The sequence below is a fragment of the Hemitrygon akajei genome, chromosome 10 (assembly GCF_048418815.1).
Source record: "Hemitrygon akajei chromosome 10, sHemAka1.3, whole genome shotgun sequence".
Taxonomy (NCBI): Eukaryota; Metazoa; Chordata; class Chondrichthyes; order Myliobatiformes; family Dasyatidae; genus Hemitrygon; species Hemitrygon akajei.
Genome location: NC_133133.1, coordinates 24,051,373 through 24,063,641, shown reverse-complemented (window position 1 = coordinate 24,063,641; position 12,269 = coordinate 24,051,373). Strand labels below are relative to the sequence as shown.

General features: G+C 37.3%; 1 protein-coding gene across 2 annotated transcripts in view; it reads left to right on the top strand.

The window, feature by feature from the left end:
• The window catches only part of LOC140734223 (insulin receptor substrate 2-A-like), a 52,332-nt gene extending 40,644 nt beyond the window's left edge, over window positions 1-11,688 (top strand). For both annotated transcript variants that reach the window (XM_073057908.1, XM_073057909.1), the window contains one exon: window positions 5,812-11,688. In XM_073057908.1, the coding sequence (XP_072914009.1) occupies window positions 5,812-5,816 (5 nt within the window). In that variant the 3' untranslated portion in view covers window positions 5,817-11,688. The remainder of the gene's footprint in view (window positions 1-5,811) is intronic.
• The last annotated feature ends 581 nt before the right edge of the window (window positions 11,689-12,269 follow it).

The following is a 12,269-nucleotide window of genomic DNA, read 5'->3' as shown; positions in this document are numbered from 1 at the left end:
CTTGGAAAAGAATACAAATCTAATTGGAGAATGGAATTGGAGTGCTTGAACATAATCCTGGAGGAAGAAATATTGAATGTCATTCAGATTATTATTTAATCTGACAATTTTTTAAAAACTGCAGAATGTTTTGGTTCCAAATTCTAGATTTGCCACATTTTGAGTGGGTGGTATAGATAATGTAATCAGGAGGCATTCCATTAATACTAAATAAAGCGTGTTGGATGATGTATATAACAAGGCAAGATAATACCAAGTATAAATTGCTAATGTAGTAAGAATGGATGATAGATGTTGTCAAAGTAGCTTGTGACTAGGGGTTTTGTTTTAACTACTTCCACAGTACATACTATTCCCTTAATAGTAAAATAAAAATAACATTCAAAATGGTTGTGACATGATAAATCTCTTTAAGCTATAATTTTTAAGAAAATCACCAAAATATTTCCTGAATTGGCTATTTGGAGGCTTTGCAGCTTCAGCCCCCTTTCTTGTCTGTCTTTGGCTTCTCAAAATCTATTCATGTTGTCTCCAGCAACATCATTCAAAGATAAAGGATTGACTTCTGGTGACATACAGCCTCTTAACCACTTCTCTCAATAGTTTCACTAAAATGGTTTTCTTAACAGGATTTATCATTCATTCTTTTAGTCATTGTTCTTCCTGGGGAATACTAAGAAGGTTGTTAGGAATGAAGATCAAAGCTTAGTCAAAGAATCATGAAAAAGAAGGATTTGAAATGGAAGAGATGGTATTAGGGAACCAATTTTCAGAGCTCAATATCCAAAGACAAAACTGAATGAGAACTAGTTAAGAGATCAAATAAATGAAGTTCTAAGAGAATTTTGACACTTGAGGCTGTGGCAATGGATGGATTGTCTATCAGAAACTTGAGTGAATATGGAGGCAACCAGAGGTTAGCATGAGTAAGGGTGACCAGCTTTGTTGTTGAATAGGATGCGTGTTGGCTGGCAGGGACAAGGGAGAGCAGTATTTGGTAAGGATAGGATGTGCTGTGTCCTGCTTGTACTGAGGTGTATTAAATGAAAAAGGAACAGAAACAGGAACAGCACTACATTTTCCAAGTGGCTATGCTATTTCCAGGAAAGACAGATTACTCGCTTTCTGTCTATGATCACTGACCATTCCTGCCCAGTGTCCTCCATCTGTGACATTGGCTCAGTTCTATTCTCTACATTAGTACATCCCATTGAGTGGCAGGGTGGAGATGCTTCTCTACCAAAAGAGGTGTAAAGTGCTTCTTCCATCCACTAGCCTGCAGGTCACCCTTGGGGAAGCTGTAGCACCTGCTTAGCCAGCCGACTAGGGTCACGTGTAGCCATGGGAGCAAGTGGTGGATGGTCGTATGAGCAGCTGGAGCATATCACAAGTCCTGGCTATGCAACTGCTGATGCCAGGCAGACAATCTCTGAAGTGTACAGTTGGCCCTCCTTATCCGCGGGGGATTGGTTCCGGGACCCCCGCCCCCCGCGAATACCAAACAACGCGGATGATCAAGTCCCTTATTTAACCTGTCTCAGTGCGGTGGACTTCAGGACCTGGCGGAGCTTGGGACCTGCCGCCCACAGCTGCTGCTGAATCCACAGTGTTTCTGTTCCATTGATGGAAAACAATCACGATTGAAAATAAAGTGGAAATAATAAAGCAACCGGAAAGAAGTGAAATGCCATCGGTCATCGGAAAAGCGTTAGGCTACAGTCGGTCAATGATCGGAACAATTTTAAAAGATAATAATGGAGCATGTGAAAGGCCCTGCCCCAATGAAAGCTACAATTATTACTAAGCAACACAGCGGTATAATTATTGGAATACATATGTTTTCTTAAGTGTTTTATATGCATTGAAAGGTAAAATATATACTATATACTAAGACAAACGTTTGACTAACTGACGCTAAATAATACTGGATGTACCTGTTCCAACTTCGAATCCGACTTAAAGGCGGACTCAGGAACAGAACTCATTCATAACCCCAGGACTGCCTGTACTTTCAAATCATCTCCAGATTACTTATAATGCCTGATACAAAGTAAATACTATGTAAATAGTTGTTATACTGTATTGTTTAGGGAATAATGACAAGAAAAAAAGTCTGTACATGCTAAAACAACGAGTGCTGGAGAGAGAACTTCCGGGTTTTCCCGATCCGCGGTTGGTTGAATCCACGCATGCTGAACCCGCGGATAAGGTGGACCGACTGTATTGATAATGGCTGGGGTCACCCGTCTTGTAAAGACACTGCCCAGAATAAGGCAATGGCAAACCACTTCTGCAGAAAAAAAATTGTCAAGAACAATCAAGGTCAAGACCATGTTCACCCACGTCATATGACATGGCACATGATGATGATAAATACATCCCAAAACACAGAACAAAGTACAGTCGGCCCTCCTTATCCGCGAGTTCTGCATACATGAATTCAACCAACTGCGAATCGAGAAAACCTGGAAGTGCTCTTCCAGCACTTGTTATTCGAGCATGTACAGACTTTTTTTTCTTGTCATTGTTTCCTAAACAATGCAGTATAACAACTATATTACATAGCATTTACATCGTATTAGGTATTATAAGTAATCTAGAGATGATTTAAAGTATACGGGAGGATGTGCGTAGGTTACCGTGGATTGGGATCGAAAAAAATCAGAAGTTCTCTTATTATGTAAGTCGGAACAGGTACATCCGATATTATTTAGCGACCATTAGTCAAATGTTTGTCTTAGTATATAGTATATATTTTACCTTTCTATGCATATAAAACACTTACGAACGTATGTTTCAGCGCTGGGCTCGGGAAGTTCCTGCGTTCGATCCAGTGATAGACCACTTCCGAGTGCGCTTTCCTTCTCCTTCTATGCCTGGTTGATGTGGAGGATCAAAAACCAAAACCCAATTATTAAACCACTGCGTTGCTTAGTAATAATTGTAGCTTTCATCGGGGCAGGGCCTTTCTCACTTTATCCTTTAAAATTGTTCCGATAGTTGACCGACTGTAGCCTAACGCTTTTCCGATGACCGATGGCATTTCACCTTTTTCCAATTGCTTTATTATTTCCACTTTATTTTCAATTGTGATCGTGATTATTTTCATGAACAGAAACACTACAGATTCAGTGCTCCGCTGCCGGGTCCTAATGTCCACAGCACTGAGACATGTTAAATAAGGTCTGGGGTTCCGCTGAATCCTAAGGTCCACCGCATTGAGACGGGTTGGATAAGGGACTTGAGCATCTGTGTTTTTTGGTATCCGCGAGGGGTCCCGGAACCAATCCCTCGCGGATAAGGAGGGCCGACTGTATAATCATAGTCTTGCTGCATCATTAATTCATTTGACCCAGTCTTGCTCCATTCCAAATATTCCCCTTTTTCCTTTCCTTTTCCTCATCACCTTCTCTGTAATTTAAAGTCATCTCTTCTAATCTCTTTCCCAGTTCTGAAGAAATGTTATTTTTGTACAGAAGCTACCGGAGTATTTCCAACATTTTCTGTTTTTATTTTGGATTTCAAGCATCTGCAGTTTTATTTGATTTTTATTTGAAAATATGCTGTCTTCATTGGAGAAAAGGGGATCTGGATTAACCATAGAACATTACAGCACAGAAACAGGCCTTTTGGCCCTTCTTGGCTGTGCCGAACTATTTTTTTGCCTAGTCCCACTGACCTGCACTTGGCCTATATCCCTCCACATACCTCTCATCCATGTACCTGTTCAAGTTTTTCTTAAATGTTAAAAGTGAGCCCGCATTTACAACTTCATCTGGCAGCTCATTCCACACTCCCACCACTCTCTGTGTGAAGAAGCCCCCCCCCCCAATGTTCCCTTTAAACTTTTCCCCCTTCACCATTAACCCATGTCCTCTTTTTTTTTCCTCCCCTAGACTCAGTGGAAAAAGCCTACTTACATTCACTCTATCTATACCCATCATAATTTTATATAACTCGATCAAGTCTCCCCTCATTCTTCTACGCCCTGGGGAATAAAATCTTAACCTATTCAACCTTTCTCTGTATCTCAGTTTCTCAAGTCCCGGCAACATCCTTGTAAACCTTCTCTTCACTCTTATTAATATCCTTCCTGTAATTTGGTGACCAAAACGGCACACAATACTCCAAATTCAGCCTCACCAATGCCTTATACAACCTCACCATAACATTCCAACTCTTATACTCAGTACTTTGATTTATAAAGGCCAATGTACCAAAAGCTCTCTTTACTACCCTACCTACCTGTGACGCCACTTTTAGGGAATTTTGTATCTGTATTCCTAGATCCCTCTGTTCTACTGCACTTCTCAGTGCCCTACCATTTTACCACATTATCATCCAGATCATTGATATAGATGACAAATAACAATGGACCCAGCACTGATCCCAATGGCACACCACTAGTCACAGGCCTCCACTCAGAGAAGCAATCCTCGACTACCACACTCTGGCTTCTCCCATTGAGCCAATGTCTAATCCAGTTTACTACCTCACCATGTATACCTAGCAACTGAATCTTCCTAATTAACCTCCCATGCGGGACCTTGTCAAAGGCCTTACTGAAATCCATGTAGACAACATCCACTGCCTTCCCTTCATCCACTTTTCTTGTAACCTCCTCAAAAAACTCTAATAGATTTGTTAAACATGACCTACCATGTACAAATCAGTGTTGACTCACCTTAATAAGTCCCTGTCTATCTAAATACTTGTAGATCCTATCTCTTAGTACTCCTTCCAATAATTTACCTACTACCAGCGTCAAACTTACCGGCCTATAATTTCCTGAATTGACAGTGTAGCTCAGGATTGAATAGGAAGCTAGTGTTGTGGAAGGTAGATGAGTAGATTTAATGAGAAAGATAGTGTTTGCAGAAAGATCTGAAGACTGCTACGTGGATGATGGAAGAGTTCAGGGACGTCAGGGAAGGGTTAAGGAATATTGTACATTCATGTCGAAATTGACCTAATATTTGTCCAGCTTCACCAAGAACTACATTTAAAACTTGGGGGCTGTAAAGTGAATGATGCAAGAGTGGGAAATTGGGCAGTTGTAGATGCTGTGGTTACAAATGAATTGGTAAAATGAATGTTTTCAGTAATTCTTTCTGTAAGCTATTCACAAAATACAGAGTGCTTGTCGCCCCAGTTTTCAAAAATAACTATTGTCATATTCCCATGTGGGATTAAGAAAACAGATTTTGGGTTCTAACCCTTTGCAGTATTTATACTCTGTAATACTGTGAATGGCTTTTATAATCCATGGTACATGGAGGAGAAAATTACTATTCACCTTTTTACTACCCTGATTCTGATAGTATCATCCAGACTTGTATGAATGTTTAAAGTAGTAGGATATTTCTGATACTTACAAACTTAGAACACATGTCACTGTCAACTGAAAAGAATTGGAGCATCAAATTTCTGGAAGAGAGTTCCTAAAACTCCATTTATTACAGACTGTTATAGAATACCAGATTATATTGAAGTCACTAAATAAAACCCATTGAAGCATGTGCAAATGAGGTTAGAGTCACTATTGCACTCTCCATGATGACATTATTATCGCACAGGAAATTTACTGATAGGAATTGTTCCTAGAAAAAGAAATAGTACTTTTGCAGCAAAATGTACAGAAGTTTGTTGATCAGCAGAATGGAGTTTCATATAGTCTTATTGAATGTTGTACTAGTTCCGAACTTGATGTTTACAATGAGTGAAATCTTGAACGGCACACTTTAATGGTTCGCTGCATTTTGTATTTGTAGCATTCAGATTTTAACCAATTTATTTTTTTGTCTCCTACAGATTAAGTACACCAACATGATTAAAATCCATGTCAACAGAGGAAAGGATTGAATGTACCTTTTCCCATGGTACTTACCATGCAATTGTACAACCTGCTAGATGGAACTGGTACTGTCTGAAGCAGTCAAACTTTGCAAGAATACACACATACCTGCTATTTTCCCATGAACCAGGTTGGGAAATGTCAACACATGAATCTCAACAGGACAAGGACAACAAATTGCTGCCTTTTTGGTACTTACTTCAACAAAAAGACACTCTTCCTACAAGTTTCAGCTCAGCAAAAAAGAAAAAAAAGAGCCATAGCTAATGTGAACCTATTTACTGAAACTTTTTAAATCCATTTGAATGTTAACAAAGTAGTTAAATGTTCACCATTTTTGCAAAACATTTCACAAATATGTTAAAAAATCTTTTTATTGGTGTTCCCCAGTTCAGGCACTAATGGGCTTTCTTCGATAGTGCTGCGTGGAGTTAAGAAAACAAAAATGATTTGTAAGAAACATTACAATCATTTGTGGAACATAATGCATGTTCTGTGGGGATATTTAAGATTGTTCTGTTTTACTATGCACCCAGATATGTTATTTTGAAAGGGTAGCAATTTTGGGAAAAATACTTCTTACAAAGGACTAACAAGTTTTATAGATCACTTGTTTAAGTTTCACACCTTTGGAAAATCAAGAAAGTGTAGTTCAGCAGATCCCTCAGCTTCTCAGACCAACTGTATATAGTTCATTGCTTTCTTCTTTTTTAACTTGTGCTGTTTAAAGGCAGTCATGTTGGAAATCTTCTGTGGCCTTGAGCCAAGTAGGCCAAATTATTAAACCTCGTGAATGTAGCATAGGTTGACACAAAGTTCAGACTTCTGTGGGCAAGCTATCTACTCTGTCAGGTCAAACAAGGAAAATATTTGTAAACCCATTGAAAAGTTTATTTTATCAGGTATTTGATATGTTCACAATGTCAGTTATGCCTAGACTTTGCTAAGACACTTTTCCTGTTTAAAAGCTGCTTTATTTCACTTTTTAAATCTATAGTGTTGTTGATGGCTTTTGATCTGCATATGCATTATGTCAATGCAAATGAAAATCCACTGTCAGTATCTCTGACAGAATTAACCATTCAGGAATGTGCAGATTGCATTCTCCCTAAAGGCTTATCATGGTGCATGATTTTAAAAAGTAGACATTGACATTTACACTTTTCCTCCTTGCTGTTCTCTGGGTTTGTTAAAATTTTTGTGACACTGCCTTTGTAATAACACATATCTCCACATCCTCTTCTACACAGCTGCAGAGGGAATGATGCCAAATATAGTCATCAATAGTGATTTTTCTTTTCTGTCCCTTGATTTAATCTACTTGCTGTACAGTTTGTGTTTAATTTGGCTAGTGAGTGTGATTTTTGTCTCTGCCTCCCAACAATTTTTTTTGTCCAAACCATAGCAAGGAGCATTTGTTTTCCTGTGGGTACAGTTTTGGACAGCTTAAGTTGAGGTTTTCCCCCCTATTATATTGAACAGAAAAACGTGAAAAGGTTTTAAAAATGTTTGTATTTTGTGTTAAAGAATGTAGCTTTAATTACTGGTATGTGATGGACTATATTTATTCTGGGTTAGAGGGGTTAATTTTGGTTCCAAATAAGACTACCCAAACTTCATTGCAGTCAGAAGTACTGTTTATGAAATCACATAAGCAGTACTTTCAATAAAGGGTATAATTGAAAAGGAACTTCAGTCTACCCTGTAACATTAGTCATAAGAGTTATGGACAATACAAATGTGCCACACCTTAAAATGGGGATTCAAAGGTACTGGATGCAACCCTGATTGTTGTAACATTTATTATCAGATTCATGGAATTTATTGAGTGGTTCACTAAAGTTTACTGCAGATTTTCCCCTATTTTATATTTTCCTGAACAATTGAGATGGTGTTTATTATTTATGGTACCAACAGTTTATGGACCGTAGTACTACCCTTCAACAGTGTTAATCTAGTAGAAGATGTGACGAATGCTGGCTGCTTTTAACAGTGGTCTAAGTAATCAGTGATATTCTCACTGCACAAATTGCTCCAAACTACAGGATTTAGTATTCAGTTCAATTGGTCTATCTGTCTTTCATAAATTCTTAGATTGTACTTTAAAAATCATCAATTTTCTAATGTTGTTTCTGAAAAACAAAACAGAAGGTCTTTATTAAATCCAACTAATCTAAGCTGTCAGAATATGAAGGTGTATAACTTTGTCTTTGGTTGCTAGTGCTAAAAAGACACTAAATATTTTTTGCCCATTGTAAATGTTATTTAGTTCACATTAAATCAGTAGCTCCTATTTGATACGTTTCATCAAAGAACAATTTCATACCCATGGTTTTTCACTGATGGGATAAGTCTGAATAAACACTAAAGCATTGTGTTTGTCCAGTTGAAGGTGATTGCATTGAATTTTTTTATTATTAGGTATATTTTTAATTTACCACACAACATATGGACAGGAGAATGGGTGGTTGGCTATCTTGCACAGGGCAACAGAGTCAATCATGCTCTTCATTTTTTTTGTTTTATTCTTCTATTGTATACTTACCCATCTAGCTGAACTGGGAAGTTTTGAGTGTCTGGAAACCACTGGTGCCTGGTTTCCACTAGAACTATGAAATGGAATCTCTGGAATTGTTTGGTCTCCTTTGTGTACTCGCTGTTGTGCACAGAACATGTTTATACCAGTTTACTTGACCCTTTGACCTGAGAAAAGTATATGAAGATGAGAGAGTTTTAATTTAAAAATTTTTTGGGTAAGGTTTTGAATGATAGGCATAATATAAATTAGTTAATCCTTTGCCAATCTGTAGGAAATCATCCAATTAATTTCTTCCCTTATTACAGTTTTGTGCTGAATTGGAAAGCAAGGGATATAGCTTCCTATATATTAATTCAAGTGATTAATCATCTGAGATTCACTGTATTGGACAATGTTTCAGAATGCATTAAATAATTCATAATGAGATCCATCCTGCTTAAGAATTGCATCTAAATAACAATTAAAATAAATTGGGTGCATCAGTAATGCAATATAAATCATGTGTCCCCTCTCCCCACCCCACCCCATTCATGAGCTCTCCTTTTGCATTAGATGTAGAATGTTCTCCTGTTTGGAAGAGTGGTTAAAAATGTAGATCAAGTATCATCTGCACTTTCTTTTGCAGTAGCTGTTGTAACCTTTAGTTAAAAGTAAGCAAGTTTTAAAGTTGGAGAGAGGCAGCTTCTGGAATGAATGATGTCTTTATTATATGCATTGGTGTATTCTCAGCTCTCTATACTCTCCGTCCCTTACTCTCTCCCCCTCCAGTTTTTCTAAAATTTAACTTAATTTAATTGAAACTGGCAAGACAAAGTGATCTAAACCAAAATTTAAAAAAAAAATGCTGGAATGACTGGGCCAGGTCAGGCAGCAGTGACTTAAACCAAGGTGGGGTGTATTTTCAGCATTAATTTCCTAATATTGATCTTTTTCTCAACTGATCATTACCAATTACACCGTTTACGAGCAGCAATAGTGAAATGGTCTGAAAGCATATTGATTGTAATGATTTCTCCATTAGAAACCTTGACACATTAATTTCCATGGTTGTGTCATTCAGCTTGTTCACACCATTATTTTAATTTCACAATAGAGGAAATGGAAAAGAGCAAAAATAAGTAAAAATCTCAGATTAAAACAAAGCTAGCGAAGAAATAAAAGGGCTGGAAATTTGACTCTGATGTTGACAGTATGATTTTTGTTTCCAACTGCAGCTGATGAAGTTAAATATTGGGTGTTGTGCATAACAGGAATAATGGGATGTTGCCCATTTTGTGCTACCACCAGCATCTAATTTCTTTCCTCAATGGATTCATCTTGAGGTCAACCAGATAAAACAATTTGCACATTCGAGCACCTGCCTTTTCCTGTAAACCTCAACGAGCTGCAAAGAATGTTCTAATAAAGGTGATGTGCATTGGTAAATATATACAAATGTGAACCACATTTACTTGAGCATTCTGATGGCATCCTAAATGAAAGGGGAATTTCAATGATTAACAGTAATACCCTAACATTTGTTTACTTAAACTCCTGGCTGCTTATGATGTTTGTATTGAGCTGTGTGATGAACTGCATGGCATAAGTAAAAGGTAATATAGGTGGTTACAATAATTATGAAGTGCGAAATGTTGCCTTTTGCAACAGTTGGTTGTGTTATCTGGTTTTCGATTGCTGCTAAATTTAGATTTTTATGCTATTGGTACAATAACTGCTACTTGACCTGTACTAAGGTAATGCTATTCTACAGCTTGTTCTAATGACTGCAGATTGCACCACTGGTAGTAAAGGTATGTGCTGACGTTGGACCACAGGTGGTACTATGTGGAATATATAATAGTAAGGTACAAATTTTAGTTACTGACCCAACCCAATGAGAATTACGTGGTTCAGTGATAATTATAAACACCAGATACTGCATGAATATGTAATTATAGAGCTAGGAATACCATTCTGTTAAGAGATCTATACCAACAAAAATTGGGGGGGGGGGGGGGGGGGAGGGATGGGGTTGGGGTTTTTTGGGATTCACAAATGCACATCTATTGTAAGACCACTATAGTTCTTAGGGGATTAACTATCCTATGTAGTTTCCTGAATTTAGTATAGTTAGAGATAATATTCTAGTACCAAAAGGTACTGAATGAAAAAATGTAGTAGATCTAATTGGGCTGGTACATTTTGGTACTAATAGGGTTTTTAGATTTTTTTGAATAGTTAAGACATAGTCAACATGTGCTGAGAAAGGAATACCAGGATCATCATGCAGTTTAGTTAAGAAATCAAATATCTAGGTCCTGAAGGTTATCAGTGCAAGAAACTGAGCACTGGCAACTTGTGTGCTGATTTTATACAGTAACCTCAAAAGCCAACTTATGGCCAAATAGGTATGGCATATACAGTATGCAATGTTTTTCCTCAGTCTATATAGCTTAGAGTTAAATAAATTATTCAGTATTGTGCTGGAAAGCTAATTCCGGATAAAGATTTACATATCACTTGGTAGGTACTGAAAAAAATTGTTAGTGGTAGAAAGCAACATAAGAGCAAATGAGAGAAGGTACCTGCTTCCATTTCAGGGGTAAAAAGCAGAATGATGAAGTTACAAATTCAGGGTCATCAAGATATGTTAACTATTTTTCTCAGTATATTGGTTAGTACCTATAATTTCTGTCCATCAAAAGACCTTTGCCGTGTTTTTTGTATGTAATTGGACTTTGCACAAATTGTAAAAAAAAAGAGTTGAGAATGGTATGCATTAAGTACAGTTAAATCAATGTTTAAAAATAATGGCTAGTTCTATAACTTGGTAAAGGAATGCCTTAATTTGAATATTGATTATGAGCTAATGGGAGGAAGGGGGTAGAATAGAGAATTGGTTTGGATGGTTTACACTACACTTACACAGGTACCTTCCCTCATCTCATACATGCAAAATAAAAGTTGCATCTTCCAGACAATAGTATGCTGCTGTATAATAGTAAAAAAACAAAGATGGAGCAATTGTATTCCTTTTGTAAATTAATTTGACAAATGGACATAGTTTTTCTTTTGGCTGTACAGAAAAGCAGAGGGTTGATACTCTATATATTGCTATTCCTGCACCACACACAACAGAAGGTTAAAAATATCTAACTTTATCTTGCTGTGTCTTCCACTGTAAATATTGTTTAGCATTTTAATGTTAATCCACCATGTCTGTGAATGGGAGACTGGCTTAGAGTTCTGTATAGTGTTTATATTTATCGCAAATGCTTTCCATAGAGCTACATGCAATAAAATTGTGTTCATGTTATTGCTTACATCTTGTATTTTTTTTCATTTAATTCCTATGTTTAGGAAGTGAACTGTTCTTGCTCAAGTTTTGTTTCCTGGTGCTCCTATTCTGCATTTATAATATTCACCCATATAACCAGACCTGGTTATTAATATCCTTTTGAACACCTTTAATGGGGATTATTTGGCTCTGCAAAAAACTAATGCATTTCAGGTGTCCAATAGCCTATATTGATATCTGCTTTGTTCCTTGTTCAGTAAGGTAATTTTGCTTTTTTTTTAAAGAGAATATACTGCACATTTTGTATTTTCACACAGCACTGAAGGAGGGTCTCCTCCTCTCATACCAGCTCTCAGAACAATTCCATTCTGGTCATATTTTCCCTCCAATGTACTTTTTATCCCAGCATACCTTTCCTATGCTCCCCAGTCTGCACGTTAAAGTTGTTAAAACCGAAAGCCTACAGAGGGAAGTAAGAAATTCCACAATCCTGTGTAGTTATATCACAGCCGTCCAAAACAGCTGCACACTCTGCTTTACACAATAGGGATTTCCTTTCAAAATGTTTAACAGGCCCAGATCACAGGAAATTTAGCTTG